Source organism: Aspergillus aculeatinus (genome assembly GCF_003184765.1).
Source record: "Aspergillus aculeatinus CBS 121060 unplaced genomic scaffold BO66scaffold_6, whole genome shotgun sequence".
NCBI lineage: Eukaryota > Fungi > Ascomycota > Eurotiomycetes > Eurotiales > Aspergillaceae > Aspergillus > Aspergillus aculeatinus.
This window is the reverse complement of record NW_020291475.1, coordinates 255,319-279,827: the sequence shown is the minus strand read 5'-3', so window position 1 is coordinate 279,827 and position 24,509 is coordinate 255,319. Positions and strand designations below refer to the sequence as shown.

Sequence of the window (24,509 nt, the reverse complement as noted above, 5' to 3'; positions counted from 1 at the left end):
CATAGGCCAGCAAGTAAATAGTCTCCATTGAGCTAGGTCTGTAGGACCTCTTTCTTTCCCGGGAGTTTCCTTCGCCGTGACAATGAGTATACTGTACGTAGTGGTAACAATAGACTTGGGCAAACCTATCTCCTCTCCGGTATAATGTACCGAGCATACTACTACGTACTGTACTGTACAGTATATGAATATTGGTATTCTTTCTCGGGTGAATTAATACATACATGTATGTACATGCATTCATGCAGGTAAGCGCTAAACGGGCATTATGTCTCGAACCTGTCGCTAGGGCCTGATCCATCCAGCCACATCTGCAGACTCTGCTTCGGTCTGGACCCAGTCGTTGTTTGGTATGTATTGCACGTTGTGCCAACGCTGCATGATCCTCTCTTACTAGCTATGTTACCTCAAGTGAGGGGTCGGTCGGAGGTGTTTCCAAGTCTCGGTTCCGTCCCTTACCTAGCGGTCCATAGTCTCCATACGAAGATGTCGGCATTCATGGGTGTGCCCTTCGCAGCAAGAGAGCTAACTTAGCTCGAAGGCTATTATTTGAAGATTCCCACGTGTTCCTGGTACACATTGATAACCTTAGAAGGTATATATGTACAGTACTATATGTACTGTACCGTACATTATACATAGTATCAAGAAACCTGTGATCAGCGGTGTCGCTCGTCGGCCAAAACCGCCACTCTCCATTTTGAGTCAAAATCGCAGGGTTCAGCTGTCTTACACACTGCATGGAATACATACATAATGAGTAAGATAATTATCTTTGTGCCCTAATCAATCAGTGGCCCTTTGCCCCTCCCTTCTTCCTTCTCTATTCTCCTTCTCCTCCGCTGCCTTCAAACCAATGGAAAATATTGATCTCAGGCTAGGCAGATTAGTAGAGACACAGCGGTCGAGCCCACATGCTATAAGACACAAGGCATCTCCATGCCCACTACCCATCTCAGCAAGCCAGTACATATAGGCCGATAGAAACCACATACTCAGTAGATATGCATAGGTGTGATTGTGGGTGCACTACAGCCACTCTGTAACATTAAACTACAGAAAAGACCTATCCACATGCAGATTCTCCACATACTCATCAAAACACTCTATCGGCGATTACATGCAATAATAGTTCATGATTGACTTGTTTCTCATTTACTCTACTCATTTGAGGGAAGGAGAAGTAGAGATTCAGAAAGAACGAGACAGCCGACAAGGTTCCAAGGATGAAAGGAAGTGGTGGTGTAGCCTGTATGTATGTACCTATGCAACTATACTTACCTTGGTATATACCTACGTACCTCCTACACTACTCATACTAGTCGATGGCGCCTGCCGAGATAAGATCTTAGCATGATTGTGGGTTTTTGAAATCTGCGACATCGGATCTTTTGCTACATAGTACGTGGTCCTGGGTATATTACTGCGGTATGCTTGGTAACTTCGTCTTGTACTGATGATGTAAATACCGGTACATCATACTGTACAGGCAAAGGAATTATGAACATTACATGAACGAATGTTTGCGGTTCCACTTATGCTTATACACTGGGCATACATACGCCCAGTCCCTATTCGGCTCCGAGAGCTCTCTGCAGCTTTCTTTACAGTCCCTGCGCTGGAATTGAACCCCCCTTTTGTGGCTCTGACCCTTCGTCATGGCACTGTTCTAGGTATGATTATGAGAGATCCATCAATCGCAGTTTCGGCAGATTCAAGCGCAGGTGTCAACTTCAAATATCCATACAATCCTCATATGCCGAGGCCATCGGTGGCTATCATCTAGAATATAATTCGAGTATGCAAAGCATAATATACTGAGACAGTGATGAGCCAAGAACAGGTAATGATTGCCATCTATGAGAGGTTCATCCATGCATCTCCGTTCCGCACGGATTCGCGCGACGCTGATCTGCAACCTCCCCTCCCAAGCATGAGACCATCATAGTTTCAGGTTCTTGATTCAACGACTCTGAAGTCGTGAAGGAAGAGAGATGATTTAAGCATTTTGCTCTAGGTCATTGTCGGCCAGGCTACGGTAGCCCCCGCCGCTGTGCATTCGCAATGGAATCTCATACATTCGGTTGTAATTGACAACTTCACCGCCGAGGATGGCAGAACCTGGCTCTCGTCGTCCGAAGTAGGGAGCAGGGTCGCACCAGAAATCCTGACAGTTAGTGACAATGCCACGGGAAAAGGGATTCTTTGGCCGGGCGGTACGTGGGCCGTCCCGTAACCCGTCCCGCGCTGTTGCAAAGAATGTATCAACTCCCAAAAGAGAGGACCATTGTTGCAGGCAGCCATTCCGTTGGTGCCTATGTGAAACATTTTGCGCCAGAGCCGGATTGGGACCTTGACCGGCGGAAGAGAGGCCAGCCGCATCTAATGATGTCGTACCTGCCGTCACAGCCGAGGCAAATGCTCGTGAGCTGGGATAACTCCGGTCAATCGAATGGCCCCTCATGTTTTCGTAAGTCGTCTGGTTTCGGGAGATTTGGACAAGCTGAACGGCACAGAGCATAGTTATCCAAACCAGCTGAATGAGCACCCAGATATCGAGAACTAGAGTAAATGTGTCACGGAGTACAAAATCACACAATGCATCATTTATGACATTGCACTGTGGATTCGCAGGAGCTGGAAGAACGCTGATGTCTTGAGTTTCGTCAGCTGGAGCACGCTCCGCTTTGCGCTTCCCTTCAGATGAGCCAAGAACAACTTACAATTGAATGTCAGGCGCAAGAACAAGATGATGCCGATTTCTAAGCAGATGATATACGAGACGAAGTGCCGCAGATTGTTCGCGCCAACACAGTTGTCGATCCATGGGCAATGACTGTTTGGGGTTAGTGGACGCTTTTCTGACAGCGACTGGCGGGAACCTCACTGATCATGCTTTGCGACGCATCGCCCACAACGCTTACAATGCTTGCTTCGCAAAGGCTTTCGAATCATACACAAGACGCAGAAATTTTCCTCGTCAAATTTCCACTGCTCGAATAATTCGGTGACAACGGCTCGTTGCTGATTCCTGCTGCTCATCTTCGGAACAAAACCTGGATCTTCGGTCATCGCACAGAAATAGAAGTATGCCGTCAGAGAAAAGAATACGGTGAAGGAGATGTTGGAAATCGGTGATGAGGAAAACGTCGCTAAGCGTGGGCTAGTCAGTTGGAATAGTCCCTCACCCCTCTCAATGCGCGGATCATGCCTTGGAGATAGACGAAGCGGCCTGAGGGAATGGAAGATAAGAATTACTGACCAGGTAGCAAGTAGAAGGCATATCTAAAACCAACCCAGAAAAGAGAGCCTGCAAAGACCCCAGACAGGTAAGGCTTAGTTCAAAATCAGCGCTATTGCGTGACATGGATTGGGGCACAATCGGTGCTTGCTTACCGTCTTTTGGAGGATTCGATACTCTGAAGGGCCTTGATTAGCGACTTTTTGAGCCATCCATTGAAGACCATAGACCGTAAGCAGCATGAGCGGGATAGCGAAAAACACAACCACATTGCTGAGAATCCAGACAGCTGCAAATATCATAAAGAAAGGCCACAGGAAGAAGAACCTCGACATGGCGTTCTTACTCCGCACCCAGGGCGTCAGGCCCATAGGCAGGATTTTGGTGTTTCCGTCGAAGTCATGACCACATTCGTCTAGAGCGCGATACCATATCCGGGTCGTATTCATCTCACTCGCTACGGTTGCTGGCGTTTTACCATCTCTGGTTTTTGCGAACCTATCTGCGCCATACTCTATGAGCTTATGGACGCAAGGAAGAGATCCCTTGACCAAGGCCCAATGGAGAGGGGTTAGACCGCCATCATCAACCGCATTGGCGTTGGCACCCCAACGCAAGTAGATATCCACACATGCAGGGTAACCTTTATACGCCGCCCACATTAGACCTGTGTGGCCTTGTTGGTCGGGAACATCCACCGGTATTTCTTGGTGTAAAAGAAGCACAAGCAGGAATGCATTTCCATCAATCGTGGCAAGATGTAGAATATTGTAGCCTTGGACATCGGTAAGAAGAGGATCTGCGCCATGCTGTAGTAAGAGGTGTACGATATAATAGTGGCAACGTTGCGCTGCCCACATAGCCGGAGTAGCCACCGATTCTCCCCCCTTGGCATTAACATCGGCACCAGAATCAAGAAGGAATTTGCACATAGCATATTGATTGTTTATAGCAGCCCACTGAAGTGAAAAGACACAATGTCGGTCAGCAAATTATGACGCAATGAGGACTAGGCAGTAGGAACTGCACGACGTGGGATTTGTGCCGCATTCTTGAGCAATATAGAACATACATGTAATGGGGTGATTCCTTCCTCATCCTTGTAGTCAGCTCTGAATTTTTCCTCATCAAATAATTTCTGCATGACTGAGATCTCTCCGATGCGAGCAATCTGCATAATGTCCTCGCCGAGTCGAATCGCACCCTTTATGTTGCTCCGCTCCGTCTTCATACTCTGGAGTTCGACGGTCGCCTCATGCTGGGCCACTTTTAGAGGGGAGGTACTGCTCTTGCCGCTGGGCAAGGACGGTGGACGGCCCAGTCCCGCAGAGTCGCGGTTATTCTGCGGTCCAGTCGAGGAAGTCCCTGACGCCATTTCGAATGCAACACGATTTCTGCAGTTGCAAGATGAAGCAACAGCCCTTGAATTACGGCGGGAAGAAGATAGAGAATGGCAGGACAGTTTGCGGAACGGAGGGGGTAAGGTCGTTTCTGGAGATTGACTAGCTGGGAAAGTACTCTCGACACATCTAATGACGCATAGCGGAAGGTGATTTATTGAGAAAAGAAGAGGTCAACAACACGAACGTGCCTTCCAAGTCTCAATGGCTGCCTCTGAAGGCGATGGTAATGCAGAAAAAATATCAAAAACAATAATGGAGAAAAAAGCAACCGGACGAACGGGGCCTGGAAAGAACACCTCTATTTGTTGTATGGCGGAGTCACAAGGTGGAAGATGCGCGCGCGGTTGGGCTGGGGGCTGGGCTGACCAACTGCCTGGGGGCCTGGGGGCCTGGGGCCATCTATAGGGACGATGGCTAAGTTAGGTACGGAGTGGTTACTCAGCCACTCATTAATAATAGTCGTGGTTCTAAGTGGTTGGATAGCATTTGGGAGTTCTCTCCACCATGTTGAACATGGTGAATTTCTCGACATTGTTCTCGACATTGGGCAAATTCACAGTCAATGCTTCCACACTGATCTAACGAGACAGTAAAAATTCAAATAACATGTCGCTGTTTGCAAATAGCATATATACGATGTCGCTATCCAAGATTCTCTGCTTGCCGTCCTCAGCTTTTGACTAAGCAAATCACTAACTACCTACTAATTAGGTAGTTAATCGACTAAGTGACTAACTAAACAGTTAGCCAACCAGTTCATCGAATTGTGGTCAGGCTAGGCAGCCGCATTCAAGGTTGCGATCAAAGTAGTCTAAAGTTTTTGTTGTTTTCCCATGCCATCGCCTCCAATAGAATCGACTATTCATCCCCACTGAGCTTTTCGATCGAAGGTCGCACCCAACAGTCGGTGGAGGTTACCAGTCAAGAAATATCATAAACCATCATCACTGGGTATCAATTCCAAAAAAAAAAGAAAGAGAAAAAAAAAGAGAAAGAATAATAATAATATGCAAAATCATCCTCCGAGGTGCTGAGCAAACGTACGCCGTTCTTTCCTGAAAAGCACAGCGTAAGTCATAGCAAGGAAAGCAGTCAACATGCCCTCACTCTTGGCATGAGAAGCCCTCAACTGCTTCGGGAGGATTGTCGCCAGTAAGATCCAGCCCGGCCTGAAGTAGCCTTGCCTGCTCGGATAACATGTGCGCATCAACCCGTAGATCGAAATCTGCCAAGAAACAGAAACTGACTTCGAGTTTGGACAGCTCACGTTCGGTCACTCCGCCAACCTTAGCAACCCGGCTGTGTGGATAACTTAGGTCTTCCAAAGTTTTCATAGCAACTCGAAGCCCAGCAAGAACTAGACGGTGCATATTCCTTCCATTTACCTGTATCACTTTCTCAGTATTAACCATTCTGGTGATATACATGCTCGTAGCCAGATAAACGCCTGTGGACATGGGGCAATATTGGTGAAGCCGTAGAAGGTAATCTTTCAGAGTGATCGGTGGTACCCGCTTCGACAGAAACCTCTTGGAAAGCACGCTTTGTTGAACAAGGTCGTGCCCCAATTTTTCGTCATTGGCTGGAAAGCAATGCAATTCGGAGGCTCTAATGGGCGTGGTCTCGCCACTAGAGATGTTGTCACCGGGTGTCCGAACACCGGGAGGCGCGGCGTGTATTTGAGATAATTGTGGATCATCCGAGGATGATTTCAAGAGGACCTCGATGCTGGAGCACAATAACCCCAGCGCAGTGCTCGGAGAGATTTGGAAAACATCGGCTACAAGCCAAGCCTTCGAGTCGTGCCCAGTGCCAGCGTGTAGAACACACTGATCGGAGATCTCTGCTAAGGTTGTAACAGCAGGTAGAATTTGAACCACTTCACATTCACTTCTTGGATGATTCATTGTGAAGTGCTGCAGAGAAAGGCAGAAACAAGCGTGGTAGTATGTAGAGCGGCCTTGAACCTACAGGCGAAGATTAACCTCTCTAATAGGGATGGCATGGTATGACTGAGCCCAGCGAATAAATATACTAGTCGAACCACATCGAATGATTGTTGACCCAAGTATAGATTATGTTTGGAAGCAAGAGAGGTATGACGGGATTGTGTCAAGGAAAAGGCGAGTCGTCCAGTCAGTTGCAACGTTGAGGAACATATGTTAACTGCTGCAGGCGCGGTCGATGCCTCGGTCAACTTCTGATTGATTATGGTGAAAGGGCCATTTCACGGTACCTGCATGTAATTGGAATAGTCAACGACGGCTTGAAAAGCCAAATCGAAGCCGAGTAAAATGAATCAAGCGTCCTCTTTGCGCGGCAATCCATCCAAAACATAAACAAATGCTGAATCGGGCAGACTTGCTCAATATGAGAATGGACCGGACATTAGTTCGTCCGGTTTCGTGCACCCAACCCCTTCCACTTCAATCGCCGAACACCTCGTAGGGATGGATGGTCTAATCTTATATTTAGTTCACCCCAGATGGCTCGGGACTCGCAGAAAGAGGACCTTGAGTAGTGCGACAATCATACATCCTCTGCGATGCAAATAATTCTGATATCCCTGGGTCTCCAGTTTCTTTCGCTCATCGATTGTCGAGCTCAGGGATTATGAAGAGAGCCACGAGAGCGACACTAGCCGTCATACTAATTTGGAGCTTCATTCGCTCATGGACAGTTCACTAAGACTCGTACATGTGCAAGACCGAAGTTCTTTATCAAATTTTGCATCATATTCATGTCTTAGATATGAGATACCTGTCCTTCCCATCTCTTCAAAAATATTTGCAGGCATGAATCGCGTTCAGAAAGCATATCAGGCTTCAGTCTCTTCACCTTTTCCTGAATACGTTCTAGTTCCGCTTCAAGTTCAGAAATCAGGAGCTTATGGTCAATATTGGAGAGTGACGCCTTGGAACCCGAACTGGTTTGGAGTCGAGGCAGAAGAAATTGGATTGCCGAATCGGTAGGAAACAAAGCCGCTTTCAGTGGCGAATCTGCAGCCAAGCCATAACCTTTTGAAGACTCTACGAGATTGCGTCTCTTTTCCTGCAAACTTTTCAAGGGCCCACCTCTTGCTTCGAGTGATAGGTTGTCCAGGGTTAAGCCCATTCTGCGTATCAGACCTGCGAGAGCTTGGACCTCGGAGAGCGGGACATAATGGCTTCTTGAAGGAATATTTAGAGACGCTGCCAGTGCGACTTGGGTCTTCAATGTCCTCCGCTTTGGAGCAGATGAGACCAGAAGCAGCTCGCCTATTTCAGTCTTATATGCAGCAGTAAAGGCTTCAAGTGTCCCGCAAGACGAATCCTGCTCCTGTAATCCTTTGGTACACTCTCTCGTTGTCAATACCATCTGCGAAAGAATGCCTCCGAGCTGCAAAGATAATCAGCAATTGCGCCAAATTTTTCGACGAGCGACCTACAAGGTGCAGTTTCTGATTCGAGGATGCACATAGCGCACCGTGTTGCGATTGGATTTCGCGATGTATGGGATCGACAAGTTGCTGTCTAGTAGACAATTCTGCGAGGATGCCTATCTCAGAGTACAATGACCCCAGCTCTTCTTCGAGGGCTTCCGATACATCAGAGTCTGCCTGTGTTGTCTCGTCCTGCATCACCCCATGGACCTTCTGTACAGTTTCCAAGTATAGGCGGTCAAGACGGTGCTGTATCTCTCCTGCGACATACTGAGCATGATGTACACCCAGATCCGTAGCCTGCCTGGAAATAGAAGCATCGTTCCCAACATACTCAAGCCCGTGGGCAACTCTTTCAAGGTGTGCGAGGGTTTTTTCATCGTCCTTCAATCGAGTAGTCAGAGAAGAGAGTAATTTTCTCCCTTCTGTTGCTACCTTCTCCAATTCCAATTTGACGTCGAGTTCCAGCTCAAGAGAGGTCTCAAGAAACTGAACAGACTATAAGCAAGTAGCTCCGGATTTCGATTCACCCCTCAAGTGACTTACTACGGCTGTAGCAGTCTGCCTCCCGGATAGAGTCTTCAAACGCAATCTTTCTGCATCCCTCTTGAACCCGAGCTCTCTTTTTTCCTTCTGATGAAGCTGTCTGTTCATAGTTTCGCATTTTGAAGAGAATATCTTCTTCTGCCGTAGGATTGCGGTCGTAGAAGCGTTAAGTGAATCGATCGCTTGCTGAAGTTCTTCTTCGAGAATTGGCCGAGTTGTGCGCGTACTTCGATTATTGAGTAGTTTGCTCAGGACATTCGATTTCTCGAGAGCAGAATGTCTGCAGGCTCAAGAAGAAGCAGGGGTTAGTTAATCAAAGGTGGATTTTGGTCATGTACGCAGGGCGTGGTGGGTACAATGTAAACTCTTCTTGTGACAATAGTAACTCGCTGGCGATATGCTCCGTCACCCACTTGGCATGAGCTGCAGCGCCTGCCGCATTACTGAAGACTGACAAGACCTTATTTCGATCGACCGGGAGATTGCGCTCCCTGAAAGTATTGATGACAAGAGGTGTTGACTCCATTGGATTGACTGGGTCGAACATCGGTACACTGGCTCTGCAAGTCAGCCGCACACGGCCTAGAAATAGGAAGCATCGGGAAGCCTCGGCACATCATTTTGCGGGTGGCCAAGCAAATTCCCATTCTTCCCCACCATCCAACATACAACATACTACCTACTGTAAAAGAAGTGGCTACGTACAAGCCAGATGAAAAAAGAAAACCAAGAACGGATTTCGAAATCGTTACTGAAAATTACACCCAGGAATAAACTTTCCCTCAAGAGATACCGTCTAGTAAAGGAACTTACTTGCACAAAGTGGATGTCGAATAAGTTCTGCTGCAATCGACCTTCACCTCCAGTATGGACATAACACGAAACGCCCTCTCAATAGCTACACCAATAATGCATCTGACCCACCTTGCGGCTCAATCTGGGGGTAATACCATGTGCTCACGGCTATAATCACGTATACCAAAACACACAGACCCCCTTCAAGGTAATTTGATTTACCGTCACGGAGGAAATTGCCGACAACCAGAATAGACAACACTACCAGAACAATCATGAAGATCTCGAAGTTCAGGCCCAAGTCTTTCCCTAGACCCCATCCAACAATCACTGCCAAAGGCGCATTCAGCAGAGCCGTCTGAATAGATGGCCCCAGGCAGTGGAAGAGAGCGAAGTTGATCTGATTATCCCTGGACAGATAGTCAGCAGAGACCGGCAAACGAAAAGCTGCTGCAGTACGTGGTCGGGGGCCATCCAAAAGATTCACTTACCAAGCTTCATCAATTGCAGTTAAATGCTCTGCCGCCTTTTCGACCAAAGGCACAAGGATAAGGCCAACAAAATTGTCGGACACCCCTCTATCGACAATATGCTCGATTTCTTCTACCAAGAAGACTGCTGACATACAGACACAAGCGAGGGATGTCGCAATAGCGATGAAGCATTCGACTAGAGTGAGCTTTGCACGCTTCAATTCCTTTTCCCTGTCCTCATCCTGATGCTCGTCGAACTCGAGGACTTCGTCAAAAATGCTGTGGTGACTGTGAAGATTGTAGAATAGATACCTGAACCGGTTAGCATGATGCTACAGAAATAAGTGCTATTGCAGGCATCCACCTACATCAGGAACGCGACCAGGAGGATCACGGCGGTGGCTCGACTGATGATCAAGGTAGACTGGTTTAGTTGTGCTGGTGTAATCTGTGTATGTGTTGAACTGCTACTCAAAGCGGAGTAGAAGGCACTGGGAATCAACAGACCGAAGCCTGCTACCAGCAAAAGCCCTGATCCTACTTCACTCACGGCTTCATGAAATGACTGCTCCTCCCGTGTAATACCACCAAAAAAGAAACAAAGACCCAAGCAGAGTAAGAGATTTGCCAGCACGGAACCCAGAATCGCAGCCTGAATGACTGGGATGAGGTCGCCGTTTCTATCGTTATGAATCAGAACCATGAAGAGAACAATTTCCACCACAGAGCTTAGCGTTGTCTCCAGAAGGACGCCAAACACTTTGGGCAGCTTCTTCGCAAGCTCCCCCCCCGCAAACCCGAGTAGATTAGCGGAGGGTACTATAGCTATATAATTGAGAGCGAACACCCAAACATGCAAGTCTGGCCGTGCAAAATGGATGGCGATAGCAGCTGGGACAAATGGCCAGAGCACGTTGACCAGCATGGACAAGGTACACGTGCTTCGCAAACAGACCCGCAGGAAGTGAACGGGGTGAATACCAGTTCGGCCGCTTTCTCCCGCAGTATCGATGCGAAACAATCCATGGTGTCGTTTACGGGCTTGTTTGGTATGCGTGGGAAGCACTGTATTGTCTTGCGACCCGTCAGCCACGTGCATAGGATCTGGCGATAAGACCCCGAGGGCACCTTGAAGACCTTCCTGTCGCCCGGATTGCGAACGCTGGCTCATGTCGCTGTAAAACGCGTGAATCGTGAGGGCTGTGCACACAAACGCTCTTGATCGAGATTCACCAACCGCTTGCTGAAATTTTCTGTTCTAGGTTATGGTAAAAGGGTGGTGGGGGGTCGAAGAACTAGGCTTGCACGTCTTATTACTGACAAACAAGAGATGACATGATCATGGACATCAGAAGCCGGAGGTAAAGAGGAGGTAAAGAGGAGGCAAAGAGGGAAGTAATCCTCAAAGAAGATATGCAGGTAATCGTCGAGACCGAGGCATGATGGGCTAGAAGCCCGCGCATATATATATATAGGAAATGAAGATTCGAGACCTCAAGACCAGTCAAGGGTCTTGGCAAATGTGTTGGCAGCTGGCGAAAGGTCGATCGTACATAGTATGAAGTCTAGTTCTATCCTGGTCCCACGCGGCTGGATAGTACTGTACAGTACGGAGTAACTTCATAACTAGTAGTAACATAAGTTACTAAGTTACTCCTGTAGCATGGAGTCTAGCCTTCTAGATCGAGCTCAGACAGTCAGCACCAGCTGAGTAGCCGAACCAATTTTCAAATACCCTGTAATGTTAGTTGATTAATCGTGCCTACACAAGTTAATCAGGTTAGTTAGGCGCCGATGAGAGTTCCATGAAGAGCCGTGACCATTGACCCCCCTTTTTTTTTTTTTTTTTTTTTTTTGCCCGAGAGCATTGCTAAAGTATTGAAGCCGAACAGGTTAAACACCTCTGAGCGGACCTTTAAGCATACTCAAACTTGGTTGGAGTAAAGGCACCTTGCAAGGTACAGTACACTTGTACTGTAACCCAGCGGTGCCCGCCGCCAAGATGAACACAGCCACAGCAGCAGGGAGTCTGTAGCAGGTGCCCAGACTCATCCCGTATCCGTACAGTACAGAATATACATAGTACGGGGTACAGAACATGTAGTTAAGTACGGAGTAATGAGCATCGAGTACTCATCGTGTTAAAACAGCCCATGATAAGCCTGAGCTGACCTCGAGGAACCTCAGCTGAGCGCAGGATCCAGGTTCTGAAGTGCTCTTCTCCATAATAAGTTGAGCTGGAAATCAATGTCTGAGAGCATTGTCCCAGCCCAGCCGACGGCTACGGCTACCGTCGGACGATAGGAGGAGGGGGAAGAGATTACGAGATTTTTATCCAGATTTTCTCATTGCCTCAGTAGTTATTCCTTCCCATTCCCTTCGTTATTACTACTTTTCGCATTCTCCGTCTTTTTGTCTTTGTGTGTGTTTACACTTATCCCAGGGTACAAAATTCCATCTACTTTATAACTTCGGTTGCTTCTCAATCTTTATCCCTCAATATCTTCTTACCGTTCCCCTCTCGCATTATCCGCAGTCGGCGCTTTCCTCCCTCAATCATCAGCTATGTCGTCTATAACCGCTCCCGCCGTCCCTCCGGTGGCCCTCGAGACCATCACTCAACACATTGGTAATACGCCTCTAGTACGGTTGAATAGAATACCGCGCAGCTTGGGCATCGAGGCCACGGTGTATGCGAAATTGGAATTTTTCAACGCAGGGGGAAGCGTGAAGGACAGGATTGCCTTGCGCATGATTGAAGAAGCAGAGCGGTCGGGGCGCATCAAGCCCGGTGATACTTTAATTGAGCCTACTAGTGGAAACACGTACGTAACCTCAGGCCTTCGCTACGCTTGTCTCTCCGGAAAGTATGAGCTGAATTAACATTTGCTTTTTAGTGGCATTGGTCTTGCTCTTGTCGCCGCTGTCAAAGGTGAGTCGAGTCGTCTTGCTCGGATCATTTGACCCCAAGTCTCAGGTTGCCAATGTCTAACCCTTCTGCTGCGTTTTGTATAAGGCTACAAGACAATCATCACTCTCCCCGAAAAGATGTCTGCTGAAAAGGTCGCTGTACTGCGAGCCTTGAATGCCACCATCATTCGTACACCCAACGAAGCTGCTTTCGACTCTCCCGAATCTCACATCGGTGTGGCGAAGCGCCTTGAGAAGGAGCTTCCAAATGCGCATATATTGGATCAATATGGCAACGTGAACAATCCGTTGGCACATGAGCTAGGGACAGCTGAGGAAATCTGGACCCAGACGCAAGGACAGATCACGGCTATCGTTGCCGGTGCAGGAACCGGCGGAACTATCACCGGTCTAGCTCGTGGCTTAAAAAAGCATAATCCCAGTGTTCAGGTCATAGCTGCTGACCCTCATGGTTCGATCTTGGCTCTCCCTGCTACATTGAATCAGGAGCATCTTAATGAGCCCTACAAAGTGGAAGGAATTGGCTACGACTTTATTCCCGAAGTCCTGGATCAGAAACTCGTTGACAAGTGGTACAAAACTGCTGATAAGGAGTCTTTCCAGTACGCTCGTCGCCTAATTGCAGAGGAAGGGCTTCTTGTTGGCGGAAGTAGTGGTAGTGCCATTGCGGCTTTGGTTCAGGCCGCCAAAGACCAGAGATTCGGCAAGGATGATGTGGTAGTTGTAGTCTTACCGGACAGCATCAGAAGCTACCTTACCAAGGTATTTTACTGTTTCCCATACAACTATATAAGGTGGCCATTGTTCTGATTTGATTATAGTTTGCGGATGATGACTGGCTTGCTGCGAACGGGCTCCTGACAGCTCCCGCCACTGCCCCAGCATCTTTGTCTCCAACGCTGAAGCCTCAAGGACAACAAGATGCATTTTCCGGCTCAAAGGTCAAAGCTCTGAGACTCAAACCGATTACCACGGTTCGGTCGAATATTCCATGCGAAACCGCCATTGAGATGATGCGTGACAGAGGCTTCGATCAACTTCCTGTTTTGGCAGCCTCTGGGAAGAAGCTTGTTGGGCTTCTCACCTTGGGCAACATTCTGAGTCGGCTTACCCACGGACGTGCTACAGGCAAGAGCCCTGTGGCGGATGTCATGTTCGACTTCAGCAAAATACCTGAAGTCGTCACGGATCCCAGAGATATGGGCATGGCGAAGCCCCTGGACGCCCAACAGACATCTCAGATCAAGAACCGGAAATTTGTTGAGATCACCATGGAAACGCCCCTCAGTGTGTTAAACCGATTCCTGGAATGGAACAGTGCAGCCGTTGTCACCGAGAGAGGCGAAAATGGAGCGATGAAGCCAGTCGCAGTTGCCACGAAAGTCGACCTGTTAAGCTGGATGCTTCGTCACAACGAGGATGGCGCCTCAGAGTCTCAATAGAAACAGTCGTCTCGCATACTGTCTGTTTTGGGGCGCGATTCCGTCTGGGCTACGTCCTCCTTTTTGCTAATAAGCCCGGGCCTGCCAGCACCATCGGCCGCTACGCTGTTATATCCTTAATGAAGAACGGGGTGTTGTGGAGTATATGGTGGAGTCTTATGGAGATAGTCTCAGGTTGAGAAACGAAACATGACTGTTTTTATTCTCTTTTCTAGATTTGATTTCACATGCTATTGGGTTGTATAAGGTTGGTATTATCGCCAGAGTCAGAACTACAATTAACCACATCAGCGATTGCCAGTTGTTGCAATTTTCCTCTACGGGATGCAACTCGGTAGAGCTCTTGAAGAACCTTACAATGCTGGCACTATGATGTGCACTCTTTGTTGCGATGGCATTTTAGATTGATAAACTGCCGGTTCAACTCACACACAGAGAAATCTGGCCGCTCAGCACAATTTTTTAATGAGAAGACTGTTTCAGTGACGGCAAATCTTTTCTGGCAAGTTAACTATTAGCGAAATCTACCGCCATCTCAGTGGGATTGAATCGAATTTTGAAAGTAGTCGGATCGTACAGCTAGTACCTGTTTGAGATGTCAGAGGGTCCTCTGGCACCAATTGTTGCTGTAAAGCCCTCAAGTACTGCAGCTTGCACGCTACAGCTGGATACTCCTATTTGTGATCATGATAACACTGTCAATCTTGAATGTTTTCTGACTAAGAAACCCAGGGTTTTGAACATCGTTCTAGGGCCAACAACGTGGAGATGATGTTTGAGTCAGGAATAACTAACCGTCACCAGTCCTGATTGCAAGCTTGTTTCCGCAGATGATCCTCTGCTAATTAAGGTGTAGTCTAGCTACCATTAGCCAAGCAAAACCAGAATATGCCTAGATCCTTGTTACCACTGAGATGTTATATCCCTTGTGTCGTGAAGTAGGCTTGTTTAAATCCACCATACTCTATGATCCAATCCTTAAGTCACACAATATATAAGGTATGTTAAGGATGATGCCTGTTCCGAATTAGTCTACAATCCCTTCACCAAAGCATACACATATGATCACTGAGGTAGTTCCTTCATTGCTCTGTTCTTCCCATCTCTTTGCCCAGTATATTGGCAAGTATGCCCATTGGCTCATGTGACTTCTGGGGTTGACGAGATCTCGCCGGCAATGATAGACCTCGCACTCCGTCAGCCGTGAGCGTATACCTTACAGGCATTGACCTATCCATTCCTCCCATTTGCGCACACCAGATCCAAGATTGCTCTCTTCATCGCCCATGACTGCTCCTCCGACAATGTCTACTACTATACCAACTTCGTCTTTCAAAGACTGGAACGAGAATCTATCATGGGGGTTGCTGCTGCCTAGAATATCGTCTTCGTCATCGGCAATGCCAGCGTCAACACTAGCATCCAGAAGATTTTTGCTGCGAGAGTTCCGGAGTTTACTAATCTCATCCTCCAATTTCTCCCGCACGGATCCAGGCGGTAGGGCGGTGAAGAGGTCTTGTTTGTTGGCAGCCACAAGCACAGGAACTTCAGATGCTGCTTTCTTTCCCCTACTCAAAGCACGTCTCTGAAGGATCAAGAGCACATCGTACAAGTAATTGGCCGTATCCCGTAGGGTTTCGGGGTTGGCAAGTACTGCAGTGTCCACCATGTACAAGACACCACGCAACTTCGACTTGGCATCCTTTGAGGCCGACATGGAGAGCAACTGCGAGATAGCTTGGGATTCACGGAGTTTTCCATGACCAGGAGTGTCCATCAACCGATATTTGACCGGGTTCTTGGCAATATCCTTCAACGAAGTATCATTCACCGATCTGTAGCGATTTGATGCGGTCGGCACCGAGGCGGGAAGGCTGATGGTAGCTGCAGTAGATGTTTGGGACGTATGAGTGACTCGAATATCTGTACGAGCAGGAGACGACTTTGCTTCGAGCTGTTACTCATGAGGAGTGTGTCAGCTAGACGTGGGAGAGCGAGAGAAAGAGCCTTCAAGGGAAGTCAGACCAGAGTCAAGAGAGCGGTCTTTCCAGCTCCATTAGGGCCCAAGAGCAAGAAATTGCTAGACGGCGGAGATGCAACCGTTCGGTAAAAAAGAAGATGCAATAGGACGGGCAGTCCGAACGCGATGAAGACCGTAATAGCAATCGCGATAGGGCTGCCGTCGAGCAAGCTAGTAGCTATGCCTTCTAACGAAACCCAGTCCCCGTGCGAACGCATTTCGACTGGATGCGCCCGTGAGATAGAGGTCTTTCTAGGCCGTTGAGCAAGATGATTAGCGCCGTGACAAAGGAGGAGTGCAGTGGTTGAGAGCAGGAAGAGGAGGAGCAGGGCGGAGAGTACGAGTGAGCCATTGGAACATACGTAGCTAGATGGATAAGATTAACTCGACTGGAGTGGGCCTTTCACAACCGACGCTAAAACCGCCTTCAACCGAAAGGCTCAGTTTTCAACCACCGTTCCATAGTCTCTAATGTACCTACCCTGGCAGTAAGGTACGTAGCAAGATCAAGGCTGGATGGAGGTAAGCTTAGTGGTCTTCCTGGGGAAGGGAGTGACGCCCAGGCAGGTACCTATCGGTATCTAAGAGGGATTATTATACCACCTTCATTGAAAAGTTCTCAAGGAATGGGGTTAGTGTATGAAGTCTAATCATGCAGAGTACTAGTAGGATGTTAATACCTGACGGCCATGAGCCCGCTACGTGCACTGTTCCCTTTCGGGGCCGCGTCCCTTGCTGCCAGCCAGGTGCAAATGCTATGGAGGGGGCCAGCATGCCGTTGATTGCAGGGGCAACACAAGGGCGTTGATTTCTCGATTCATCAGTTTACTCTGTTTGTTTAATCTCTCTGTCTTGTAAGTAAATGCCACAAGTCAACTCGCAGCATCATCTGCCTCTGAGAAACTGAGAATACTGTTCGTTTCCAATCTCTCTCACACACACTCTCTCTTTTCACAATATGATGATCAGGCACCTAATATTGTTCCTTCTCGCTGCGTTGTTTCCACAAGCACTTGCGGATGTGGAGTTTATGATTCCACAACCCGGTGCCAGCCTACGAATCGGGGACGTTCTTACGGCCCAGTGGAGGGAATCAGGCAGGCTTCCCCTGATCTCTGACCTCCTACACTATGATCTCTATCTCTGCGCCGGCGGGCAGGTAGCGGGCACTTATGTGGGGCTCCTGTCCCTACATATAGTTTATGTATCTATCGGAAGCCTACTGACCATTGCGGTTGCTGCAGGAAGATGTCGCTCTGCTTTCGAGAGGTAACCTCTTTGCGAGGGGTAACTCACTATCCTTCACGCTCGACCGCAGCATAAGGGACAATGGTGCAAATACATAGTAAGGGGAATATGGCAGTGTGCATCTGCTGTGCCACACCATACCATCAAGTCATAATGAGCAGCCCATCGCTAACTCTGGCATCACTGACAGCTTTTTAAAAATGGTCTCTTGGGGCGCGGGTGCCTCCGTCATTAATGTTTCTGGACAGTTCACTATCGCTAATATGACCAGTCCTGTCTCAACATCCGTCTTGCACAGCTTGCCTCCCACAATTAACAACTCTGCACTTTCGGATTGTGAAATGTCCAGACATCATGAACTACGAAAGAGACAAGTAGAAGAGGCTTTTACAGTCCCATATCAGTTGCAGACCGGGCCTACCAGATATGCGCCAATGGCCAAGAAGCCTGCAAGCACGATTCCAGCCAAATTGCCGACTCCCCAGTTTCCAGCAAGCGCATATACCATCGCCACAACCTATCTCCCCCCAGCAACCGTTCAGGTCACCCTCTCCGCCTCTGTGACATACTCCGTGGCCAGCATTGAGAATACTGTATGTTTGGGTTGTTGCTTGCCCCGGCAGATGTCCTCTCAACTGTGGTATGACCTCGAAGATTGAGCTAACGGGATCCCGTACAGGCCTCTCCCGCACCACATTTGCACGACGCACAAATGAGGCGATTCTTAGAAAGATGGAAAGACTAGGTTTGGAGTCTCGTAACAACGTTCACGCCATCTCAATAAACGTTGATGTCCCTATCGTACTGCTCATGTCTCTCAACCGCTAGGCGGATCATTACTGAGCACGTCTCGTGCACTCTCCCGGGCAACCGGTTTTCAAAGCTCCTAAAATTGACCGGAAATTACCCATGTTATCGTAATGATGGATGGTCGTTTGATCACTGTAATGGATTTAGAATCAAGAAAGACCTACTTGATCATGATATATATCCTTGCGAGATCCCATCATAAGCTACTGTCAATTAATGAAAACTAGGTAATCTTAGCCAGGAATGGTAGCACCATAATCTTCAGTCTAACTGAGCCTTTCGGCGCAGCTGTATTGCTTAAGACTTAGAATGGGAGAGGGGGAGGAAAGGCTAGAAGCCTACCGAATAGGTCTTTCAAGTGTTCGAAGAATGTGATCAACAAACTCAGTATCAGCACCTAGCTTGAGACTCTGGTGGGATCTACCGACCTGAGCTGTCATCGGTTTGCAGAAAGGCGATATTCTCACGGAGCGCCACATATTCACTATCGGCATACCCAAGTAGCGTATGGATTTGTGTGCTCCTGTGGCCCTTAACGCGCTCAATCTCGATACTGCCATAATTGACCAAGGCACGTCCAACTTCCTTGGGCTCTTGTCCATGATGAAGGAAATCACCATCGAGAGAGTCGGGAGAAACTTTCCCAATCACGACTAACCTTACCACTTCTTGTTGAGAGAAGTGACCTTCCACCCCGATTACACCGGCAGGGAGCAGGCTGGCCTTTTTCTGAATAGCACTATATGCACCGTGGTCTATATAGACTGTACCCCTGGGCTTCATTCCGTGAAGAAGCCAAAATGATCGGGATTGTATTGGATTCTCTGATGGAATGAATCGCGTGTGTAGCGGAGGCGAAGCCCGAGAGCTGCTTGATACCTCAAAGCTCTCGACTGGTTCGGCCGCTGCATCTGGTACAATAGGCCTTCGACTCTGCTGTTGGAGATAATTGACAATATCATGCACATTTCCGGGCTTCGAACTCTTGGTGATGATAGTCGTTACGCCAGCACTAGTTCCAAGCTTTGCAGCGATGATCTTGGTACCCATACCACCGGTACCTAGAGATGATCCAGCCGATGAAACATCTGCTTCTAAGGTTGAAATATCTGTGACAACTTCAATTGGGCGCGCGTCGGGATTTGTACGGGGATTAGCAGTATAGAGACAATCAACATCCGTCATCAGGAAGAGGTAATCGGCCTTGACCATCGCTGCTGTGATCGCTGATAGTGTATCGTTGTCACCAAATTTGATTTCCTGGTAAACTCAGTATGACATTCCGCGACGCAATAGGTGGAGACGAAGGGTCAACCTACGGAAACAGCCAAAGTGTCGTTCTCATTGACAATCGGGATTACACCCATATCGAATAGCTGCGAGAAGGTATTTTGAGCATTGATGTATTGTGTTCTCTATTATCTTGTTAGGGATAATGGACATTCTAGTTAGTTCACAACGATGCTTACATCGGCAATATCGTTCCTAGTTAACAGGATTTGCGCTACTGGGAGACGCAGGTGCGCAAACAGACCATCCCAAAGACTCATCAGCCTACACTGGCCAACGGCAGCCAATGCCTAGAACACCATGGTCAGTACTTGCGAATCTAACGCCTGCACAAATCAATTCCGTAATGTATACCTGTATCCGAGGTAAGTGTTTAGGTCTCTCTTCCACATCCATTCTTCGCAACCCCACACCAACAGCGCCAGACGAAACAAGAACAACATTATGACCTTCTCTGTGAAGCTTGGCAACTGTTTCGACTATGAGCGTAAGGATGGACAGTATAGGTTCATGGGTGTTCTCGTCTACTATGGAACTGGTTCCTGCGCAGCAAGTTCTTGTTAGTTTCTGCCTTCGGTCAATCATTGCATAATCCGCACCTAGCTTGATGACAATGGTCAGACGCTTAAGAGCCATTGTGACTTGAGACTCAAATTATTGAATGATCAGCTCCCAACCATGATTGTTACACAGTGCTATTGTGGGGCGTCGGAAGTTGGCTGTTAACTTGGGCTTTGATTGTTGCTGTGAGTCAGCTGCAATGACCCACCTACCAAGACACCCTTTTTCTGCCAGCTCCCACCGCCCATTTACTCCACGGAGCTTGCCGCGGAATCAATTGTCGAGAGCATACAAGGACAAGCGATTCTTGAATAGAAGGAGGATATCTAGGTTATATCCCTCCTCCAGTGCTCATACATGATGACGGACTCTCGGGCAAATGATACCTCATCAAAGAATGAAACCTCTAACAACAGTGGCTTTATTCCTGGTGACGATACCTGGACGCAATGGCGCAATATCTTCGCTATCCTGACCGATAGAATGACCGATGAGGGCAAAGAACAATTCCGCATTGCGCGCGACACGCGGAATGAAGCTGGGGACTGCAAGCGCTGTGAGGATCAGCGAGACTATTTATTGCAATTCAGTGGGTCACATCCATATCTGCCTGCCAGCCTGCAATGAAGACACATGAGTTCAAAGTTGTACACAGCCCGCTGATTGAATTCACTTGAAGGTCCGGTGATCCGATTCATGAGCGACAGCATCCGCCAGCTAGGTGGTAATCTTTCCAGTCATAATATCTACTGTCGCCGATGTACCAGTCGAAAGGCAGGGGGATTTGATCCTGACTACGGTATTCTGCTTTGCGCAAATGAAATGAAGGACCAGAGCCACTTAGAAGATACATTAGCACATGAGATGGTCCATGCCTATGATCACCTCAGGTTCAAAGTCGACTGGTCAGACAATCTTAGGCACGCTGCTTGTACAGAGGTAAAGAGCCATACCCTCAAGCCACCTGCGCCATCGGGTAGATAAAAATGACTAATCGTGGGTAGATTCGAGCCAGCTCGCTGAGCGGGGAATGCAGATGGGCACGAGAGTTTTTCCGAAGGGGTCAGTGGAAACTGACACAGCAGCACCAAGAATGTGTACGACGAAGAGCGATCTTGTCGGTGCGGGCACGGCCGGGATGCAAAGATGAAGCCCACGCCGAGAAGGTGGTAAATGAAGTTTGGGACAGTTGCTTTAGAGATACTCGCCCCTTTGATGAGATTTATCGCTAGTTACGGACGTCCGCTCCCACCAAAACTCTTCCTCGAAGTGTTTGTCGTATGTTTAACTTGAAGTCCAAGTGCCAGTAAGATCGATCAAAGCTCCATCGCTAATCCAGGAAGACCAGCATCCATATTAACAGTAAACGCCAGTGTAATCAATCCCATGGTCGTGGACCATGGCAATGTGAAGGGAAACAGTACAGAAAGGTAAGAACTTCTGAACTCCGAAACGCCCTGAAATGCCCGGACAGTACAGTCATGCTTTGACATCCTTTGATGTACCAGAACTCCGCTTCGTTTCCTTAACACAATGCTTGAGAATCCATGGATGGCGTTGAATCTCATCCAAAGAAATTCGCCTCTCTGGGTCGAGTACAAGTAACTAAAAGGTTGTTAGAAGGGTTCGGCTAGGATATGGGACTTCTGCATACTCTTTTAATTAGATCTTTTGCTTCCGGACTCACGAAGGACGGTACGGTCATGTCGGCTCTGGCAATTCTTCGCTGCGTCATGACAGGTGTATCTTCAAAGGGCGCTTCCCCAACTAGGAACTCGTATGTCAAGACACCGAGACTCCACAGATCAACCTTCTCATTGTAGTAATTGTCCTGAGACCCGGGTTTAAGCATCTCAGGGGGCAGGTAATCCAGTGTCCCGCACATTGTCTGCCTCCGATTGTTAGGTGCATGAACACTCCACCCAAAGTCACTGATCTTGATTTCACCATGAATCCCAACAAGAATATTTTCTGGCTTGATGTCTCGGTGCATGACGTGCTTTTTGTGTAAGTATTTCAAAGCAGCAGCCATCTGAGCAATGTACTGCGCAGCCTTCCACTCAGGGAATCGATGTTCTTTTCGGAGATGCTTGTACAGTTCTCCTCGACCGGCAAACTCGAGAATAAGGAAAATCCGTTTGCTATCATGAAAGTGGCCATAAAGCCTCAAGACGTTCGGATGACGAAGGTTGCTTTGTATCTCAATCTCTCGTCGGACTTGCTTCTGCACTCCACCCTGCTGCAATTCGGATTTATGCAGTACCTTGAGTGCGCATACGAAGCCGGAGGCTCTCTCCTTGGCGAGATAAACTCGACCGAACTTCCCCTTTCCTAAAGGTTTGCCAATCTCAAACATGCCCAAGTGTAACATTTTGGGGGATGGTTGGTCGTAGAGTGGAGTTAGGTGTCGTTGCTCCCCATTCTCGTCGAGATTACGGTGTGATAGCGTACTCTGAGAACTCTTAACCGGTGACAAATTGACGTTCATTGCGTTCACTTTATTTTCATTGGTGTTCTGCAAAGCCAGCTTGAGTAAGTTGGATCGGCCGGAGCCATTATATTGTCCGGCACTCGTAGGGGGCATGGCTGTTGACAGTGTGCTCTGTCAAGATCATTAGCAGCGTCCACCAAATATGAGGTGTAGGTAATATGACTACCTTGGACTTTTGATAGGCGCCGCCATTTTGCACGCTCTCATGTTCCTCTTTGACTGAAAGACGCTCGAGGCGCGCTTCAAGTGTCTTGGTAGCCATTTGCTTGTGAGTGTGAAGCAGGTATGACTTTCGCGATGGAGGGTTTAAAAAAGCTAGCAGCTCAGTGTCGACACAGACTTTGAACTTGTTGGAAGTTCTGGCTCAAGCTCACAGTCTTGGAAACCACATAAGACGAGAGTTAGTACCGAATCGTATTGAGAAACAAGTCGGAATTGAGTGGAACCATAGTCGCACGGATGTTTATCAGTTTCAAGGATATGCTCGGTCGCCCCAGCAACTCGTCGGTCCGCCTCTCCCTCCGACACCCGCGGGGTATGACCTGCTTCAGTCTGGGGGAGTGAATAGCTGCTCAGACGAATCATACACCACCAACTGGAGGCTTCTTTGATACAGAATGAACATTTCAAGTTGCAGGCCTTCCGGCGAGGCGGACTCAGTCTCAATCTCGCCGCTTCGTCAGAGGCCGAAATCAATAGCGATCCAAGGCTTCACGGTCACTACTCAAACACTCCCGATATTAAAAGCAGAGCCTATAGAGAAGATGACAAAGGATTTAGGGATCGCCCCCCCAGAAATGATTTTTGGCGACAACTATGTTGAAATTGCGCATGAGGGGACTCAATGGAAAATTGCATTCAATGCATTTGACGCCTTGGATCTAGTTGATAAATCTGGCGAATCCATGCTACAAGTCGCCTACTCGAAGCAATGGCAAAGAAGCAGGTAATCGAATGAATTCATTTCCTACCAAGCGATCTTGCACAAAGTTTTTAGCAATCACTGAGGCTAACTTCTTCTAGAGAAAAGACTCATGAGGGTATCAAAGAGATTGTCAAGCCCTTCGACTGGTCTTACAGCACGGACTACGCGGGGACTCTCGGCCCTGGTAGTCGACCGTTTGAGGCAACGACCAAACGTATACCAACTGATCTACTCAAGCGGCCAGATCCGATTCTGTTCTACGATGATGTGGTTCTTTATGAGGACGAACTAGCTGACAACGGTATCTCCATGTTCTCATGTAAAATACGTGTTATGCCGGCTAGACTCCTGTTGCTCGCCCGCTTCTTCTTGAGACTCGACAATGTTCTGTTCCGACTCAGGGATACAAGGATCTATGTTGAGTTTGGTACTGGGGAGGTAATTCGAGAATATCAGTCCAAAGAATGTGATTATGAAACGGTGAGACAGGTAGGTTGCTACGTCGCTTTGCATGCTGTAATATGGTTAATGAGTATTTCAAGGCTCTGGCCTTAACGAGGGACGATGTTCCAGCCGCTATGAGGGACCCCAACAGACTTTCAGGATTCCTCCGCCTTGTTGATACACGTCTAGAAAGGGCTGTCCTTGTGGCCAACTGACAGGCCTGGGTTCGGATCCAATTTAATCCCTCCGCACCCTCTTCTCCTTCCATTTATACTCGAGGGAATGACACATGTTCTCAAACCTCCATAACCGTTCTTTAAATGAGACCAGGTTGGGCTATACAATCTGTACATAATGGATTCTTCAAATTGTTGGCCTGTGGCTCCCCCATCTCACCTACAGCTGCATCTGGTTAATTGGCATATACGTGTGCCATAACTTATCGGGCATAGTTTTGGAGCGCGGTGT

At 48.1% G+C, this 24,509-nt stretch overlaps 12 protein-coding genes across 12 annotated transcripts; 4 read left to right on the top strand and 8 right to left on the bottom strand.

Moving 5' to 3' along the window:
• Nucleotides 1-1,892: 1,892 nt before the first annotated feature.
• On the bottom strand, nucleotides 1,893-3,163 carry BO66DRAFT_201140 (DHHC family palmitoyltransferase). Its single transcript, XM_025642521.1, has 3 exons — nucleotides 2,888-3,163; nucleotides 2,724-2,836; nucleotides 1,893-2,655 (listed from the first exon to the last, which is right to left on the bottom strand). Exons 1-3 carry the CDS (start codon nucleotides 3,070-3,072, stop codon nucleotides 2,000-2,002), a joined length of 954 nt encoding a protein of 317 aa, XP_025507438.1. The 5' UTR covers nucleotides 3,073-3,163; the 3' UTR covers nucleotides 1,893-1,999.
• Nucleotides 3,164-4,121: 958 nt separating this feature from the next.
• BO66DRAFT_388712 (uncharacterized protein) lies at nucleotides 4,122-4,435 on the bottom strand. The gene has a single exon (XM_025646628.1). The coding sequence runs from the start codon at nucleotides 4,416-4,418 to the stop codon at nucleotides 4,251-4,253; it is 168 nt and encodes a 55-aa protein (XP_025507437.1). The 5' UTR covers nucleotides 4,419-4,435; the 3' UTR covers nucleotides 4,122-4,250.
• An 818-nt stretch (nucleotides 4,436-5,253) lies between these two features.
• On the bottom strand, nucleotides 5,254-6,967 carry BO66DRAFT_388710 (putative cyclin-dependent protein kinase complex component). Its single transcript, XM_025646627.1, has 2 exons — nucleotides 6,881-6,967; nucleotides 5,254-6,813 (listed from the first exon to the last, which is right to left on the bottom strand). Exon 2 carries the CDS (start codon nucleotides 6,549-6,551, stop codon nucleotides 5,748-5,750), a length of 804 nt encoding a protein of 267 aa, XP_025507436.1. The 5' UTR covers nucleotides 6,552-6,813; nucleotides 6,881-6,967; the 3' UTR covers nucleotides 5,254-5,747.
• A 5-nt stretch (nucleotides 6,968-6,972) lies between these two features.
• Nucleotides 6,973-9,137, bottom strand: BO66DRAFT_461512 (uncharacterized protein; the record flags this gene model as incomplete). The annotated part of the gene is made up of 4 exons (XM_025652344.1): nucleotides 6,973-8,022; nucleotides 8,072-8,554; nucleotides 8,612-8,891; nucleotides 8,968-9,137. 4 exons carry the CDS (start codon nucleotides 9,135-9,137, stop codon nucleotides 7,390-7,392), a joined length of 1,566 nt encoding a protein of 521 aa, XP_025507435.1. The 3' UTR covers nucleotides 6,973-7,389.
• Nucleotides 9,138-9,509: 372 nt separating this feature from the next.
• On the bottom strand, nucleotides 9,510-10,978 carry BO66DRAFT_314814 (hydrogen/calcium exchanger domain-containing protein; the record flags this gene model as incomplete). The annotated part of the gene is made up of 3 exons (XM_025643448.1): nucleotides 9,510-9,816; nucleotides 9,898-10,191; nucleotides 10,248-10,978. The coding sequence occupies 3 exons, from the start codon at nucleotides 10,976-10,978 to the stop codon at nucleotides 9,510-9,512; spliced, it is 1,332 nt and encodes a 443-aa protein (XP_025507434.1).
• A 1,020-nt stretch (nucleotides 10,979-11,998) lies between these two features.
• Nucleotides 11,999-14,550, top strand: BO66DRAFT_200988 (cystathionine beta-synthase CYS4). Its single transcript, XM_025642520.1, has 4 exons — nucleotides 11,999-12,704; nucleotides 12,777-12,811; nucleotides 12,896-13,572; nucleotides 13,632-14,550. Exons 1-4 carry the CDS (start codon nucleotides 12,445-12,447, stop codon nucleotides 14,250-14,252), a joined length of 1,593 nt encoding a protein of 530 aa, XP_025507433.1. The 5' UTR covers nucleotides 11,999-12,444; the 3' UTR covers nucleotides 14,253-14,550.
• Nucleotides 14,551-14,776: 226 nt separating this feature from the next.
• Nucleotides 14,777-16,490, bottom strand: BO66DRAFT_398474 (signal recognition particle receptor subunit beta; the record flags this gene model as incomplete). The annotated part of the gene is made up of 4 exons (XM_025648644.1): nucleotides 14,777-14,926; nucleotides 15,048-15,093; nucleotides 15,473-16,206; nucleotides 16,278-16,490. 4 exons carry the CDS (start codon nucleotides 16,488-16,490, stop codon nucleotides 14,777-14,779), a joined length of 1,143 nt encoding a protein of 380 aa, XP_025507432.1.
• A 593-nt stretch (nucleotides 16,491-17,083) lies between these two features.
• BO66DRAFT_388704 (putative beta-1,6-glucan biosynthesis protein (Knh1)) lies at nucleotides 17,084-18,549 on the top strand. Its single transcript, XM_025646626.1, has 4 exons — nucleotides 17,084-17,446; nucleotides 17,517-17,617; nucleotides 17,711-18,113; nucleotides 18,200-18,549. Exons 1-4 carry the CDS (start codon nucleotides 17,231-17,233, stop codon nucleotides 18,263-18,265), a joined length of 786 nt encoding a protein of 261 aa, XP_025507431.1. The 5' UTR covers nucleotides 17,084-17,230; the 3' UTR covers nucleotides 18,266-18,549.
• On the bottom strand, nucleotides 18,465-20,353 carry BO66DRAFT_200793 (glutamate 5-kinase). The gene is made up of 5 exons (XM_025642519.1): nucleotides 20,220-20,353; nucleotides 19,975-20,162; nucleotides 19,800-19,910; nucleotides 19,650-19,745; nucleotides 18,465-19,590 (listed from the first exon to the last, which is right to left on the bottom strand). Exons 1-5 carry the CDS (start codon nucleotides 20,254-20,256, stop codon nucleotides 18,751-18,753), a joined length of 1,272 nt encoding a protein of 423 aa, XP_025507430.1. The 5' UTR covers nucleotides 20,257-20,353; the 3' UTR covers nucleotides 18,465-18,750.
• A 102-nt stretch (nucleotides 20,354-20,455) lies between these two features.
• On the top strand, nucleotides 20,456-21,723 carry BO66DRAFT_388701 (mitochondrial inner membrane protease ATP23). The gene is made up of 3 exons (XM_025646625.1): nucleotides 20,456-20,770; nucleotides 20,861-21,120; nucleotides 21,186-21,723. The coding sequence occupies exons 1-3, from the start codon at nucleotides 20,539-20,541 to the stop codon at nucleotides 21,411-21,413; spliced, it is 720 nt and encodes a 239-aa protein (XP_025507429.1). The 5' UTR covers nucleotides 20,456-20,538; the 3' UTR covers nucleotides 21,414-21,723.
• BO66DRAFT_468478 (aurora family serine/threonine-protein kinase) lies at nucleotides 21,324-23,087 on the bottom strand. The gene is made up of 3 exons (XM_025652656.1): nucleotides 22,839-23,087; nucleotides 21,836-22,783; nucleotides 21,324-21,786 (listed from the first exon to the last, which is right to left on the bottom strand). The coding sequence occupies exons 1-3, from the start codon at nucleotides 22,932-22,934 to the stop codon at nucleotides 21,661-21,663; spliced, it is 1,170 nt and encodes a 389-aa protein (XP_025507428.1). The 5' UTR covers nucleotides 22,935-23,087; the 3' UTR covers nucleotides 21,324-21,660.
• Nucleotides 23,088-23,256: 169 nt separating this feature from the next.
• BO66DRAFT_426132 (TIP41 family protein) lies at nucleotides 23,257-24,486 on the top strand. Its single transcript, XM_025650273.1, has 3 exons — nucleotides 23,257-23,618; nucleotides 23,696-24,086; nucleotides 24,140-24,486. The coding sequence occupies exons 1-3, from the start codon at nucleotides 23,290-23,292 to the stop codon at nucleotides 24,254-24,256; spliced, it is 837 nt and encodes a 278-aa protein (XP_025507427.1). The 5' UTR covers nucleotides 23,257-23,289; the 3' UTR covers nucleotides 24,257-24,486.
• Nucleotides 24,487-24,509: the final 23 nt, after the last annotated feature.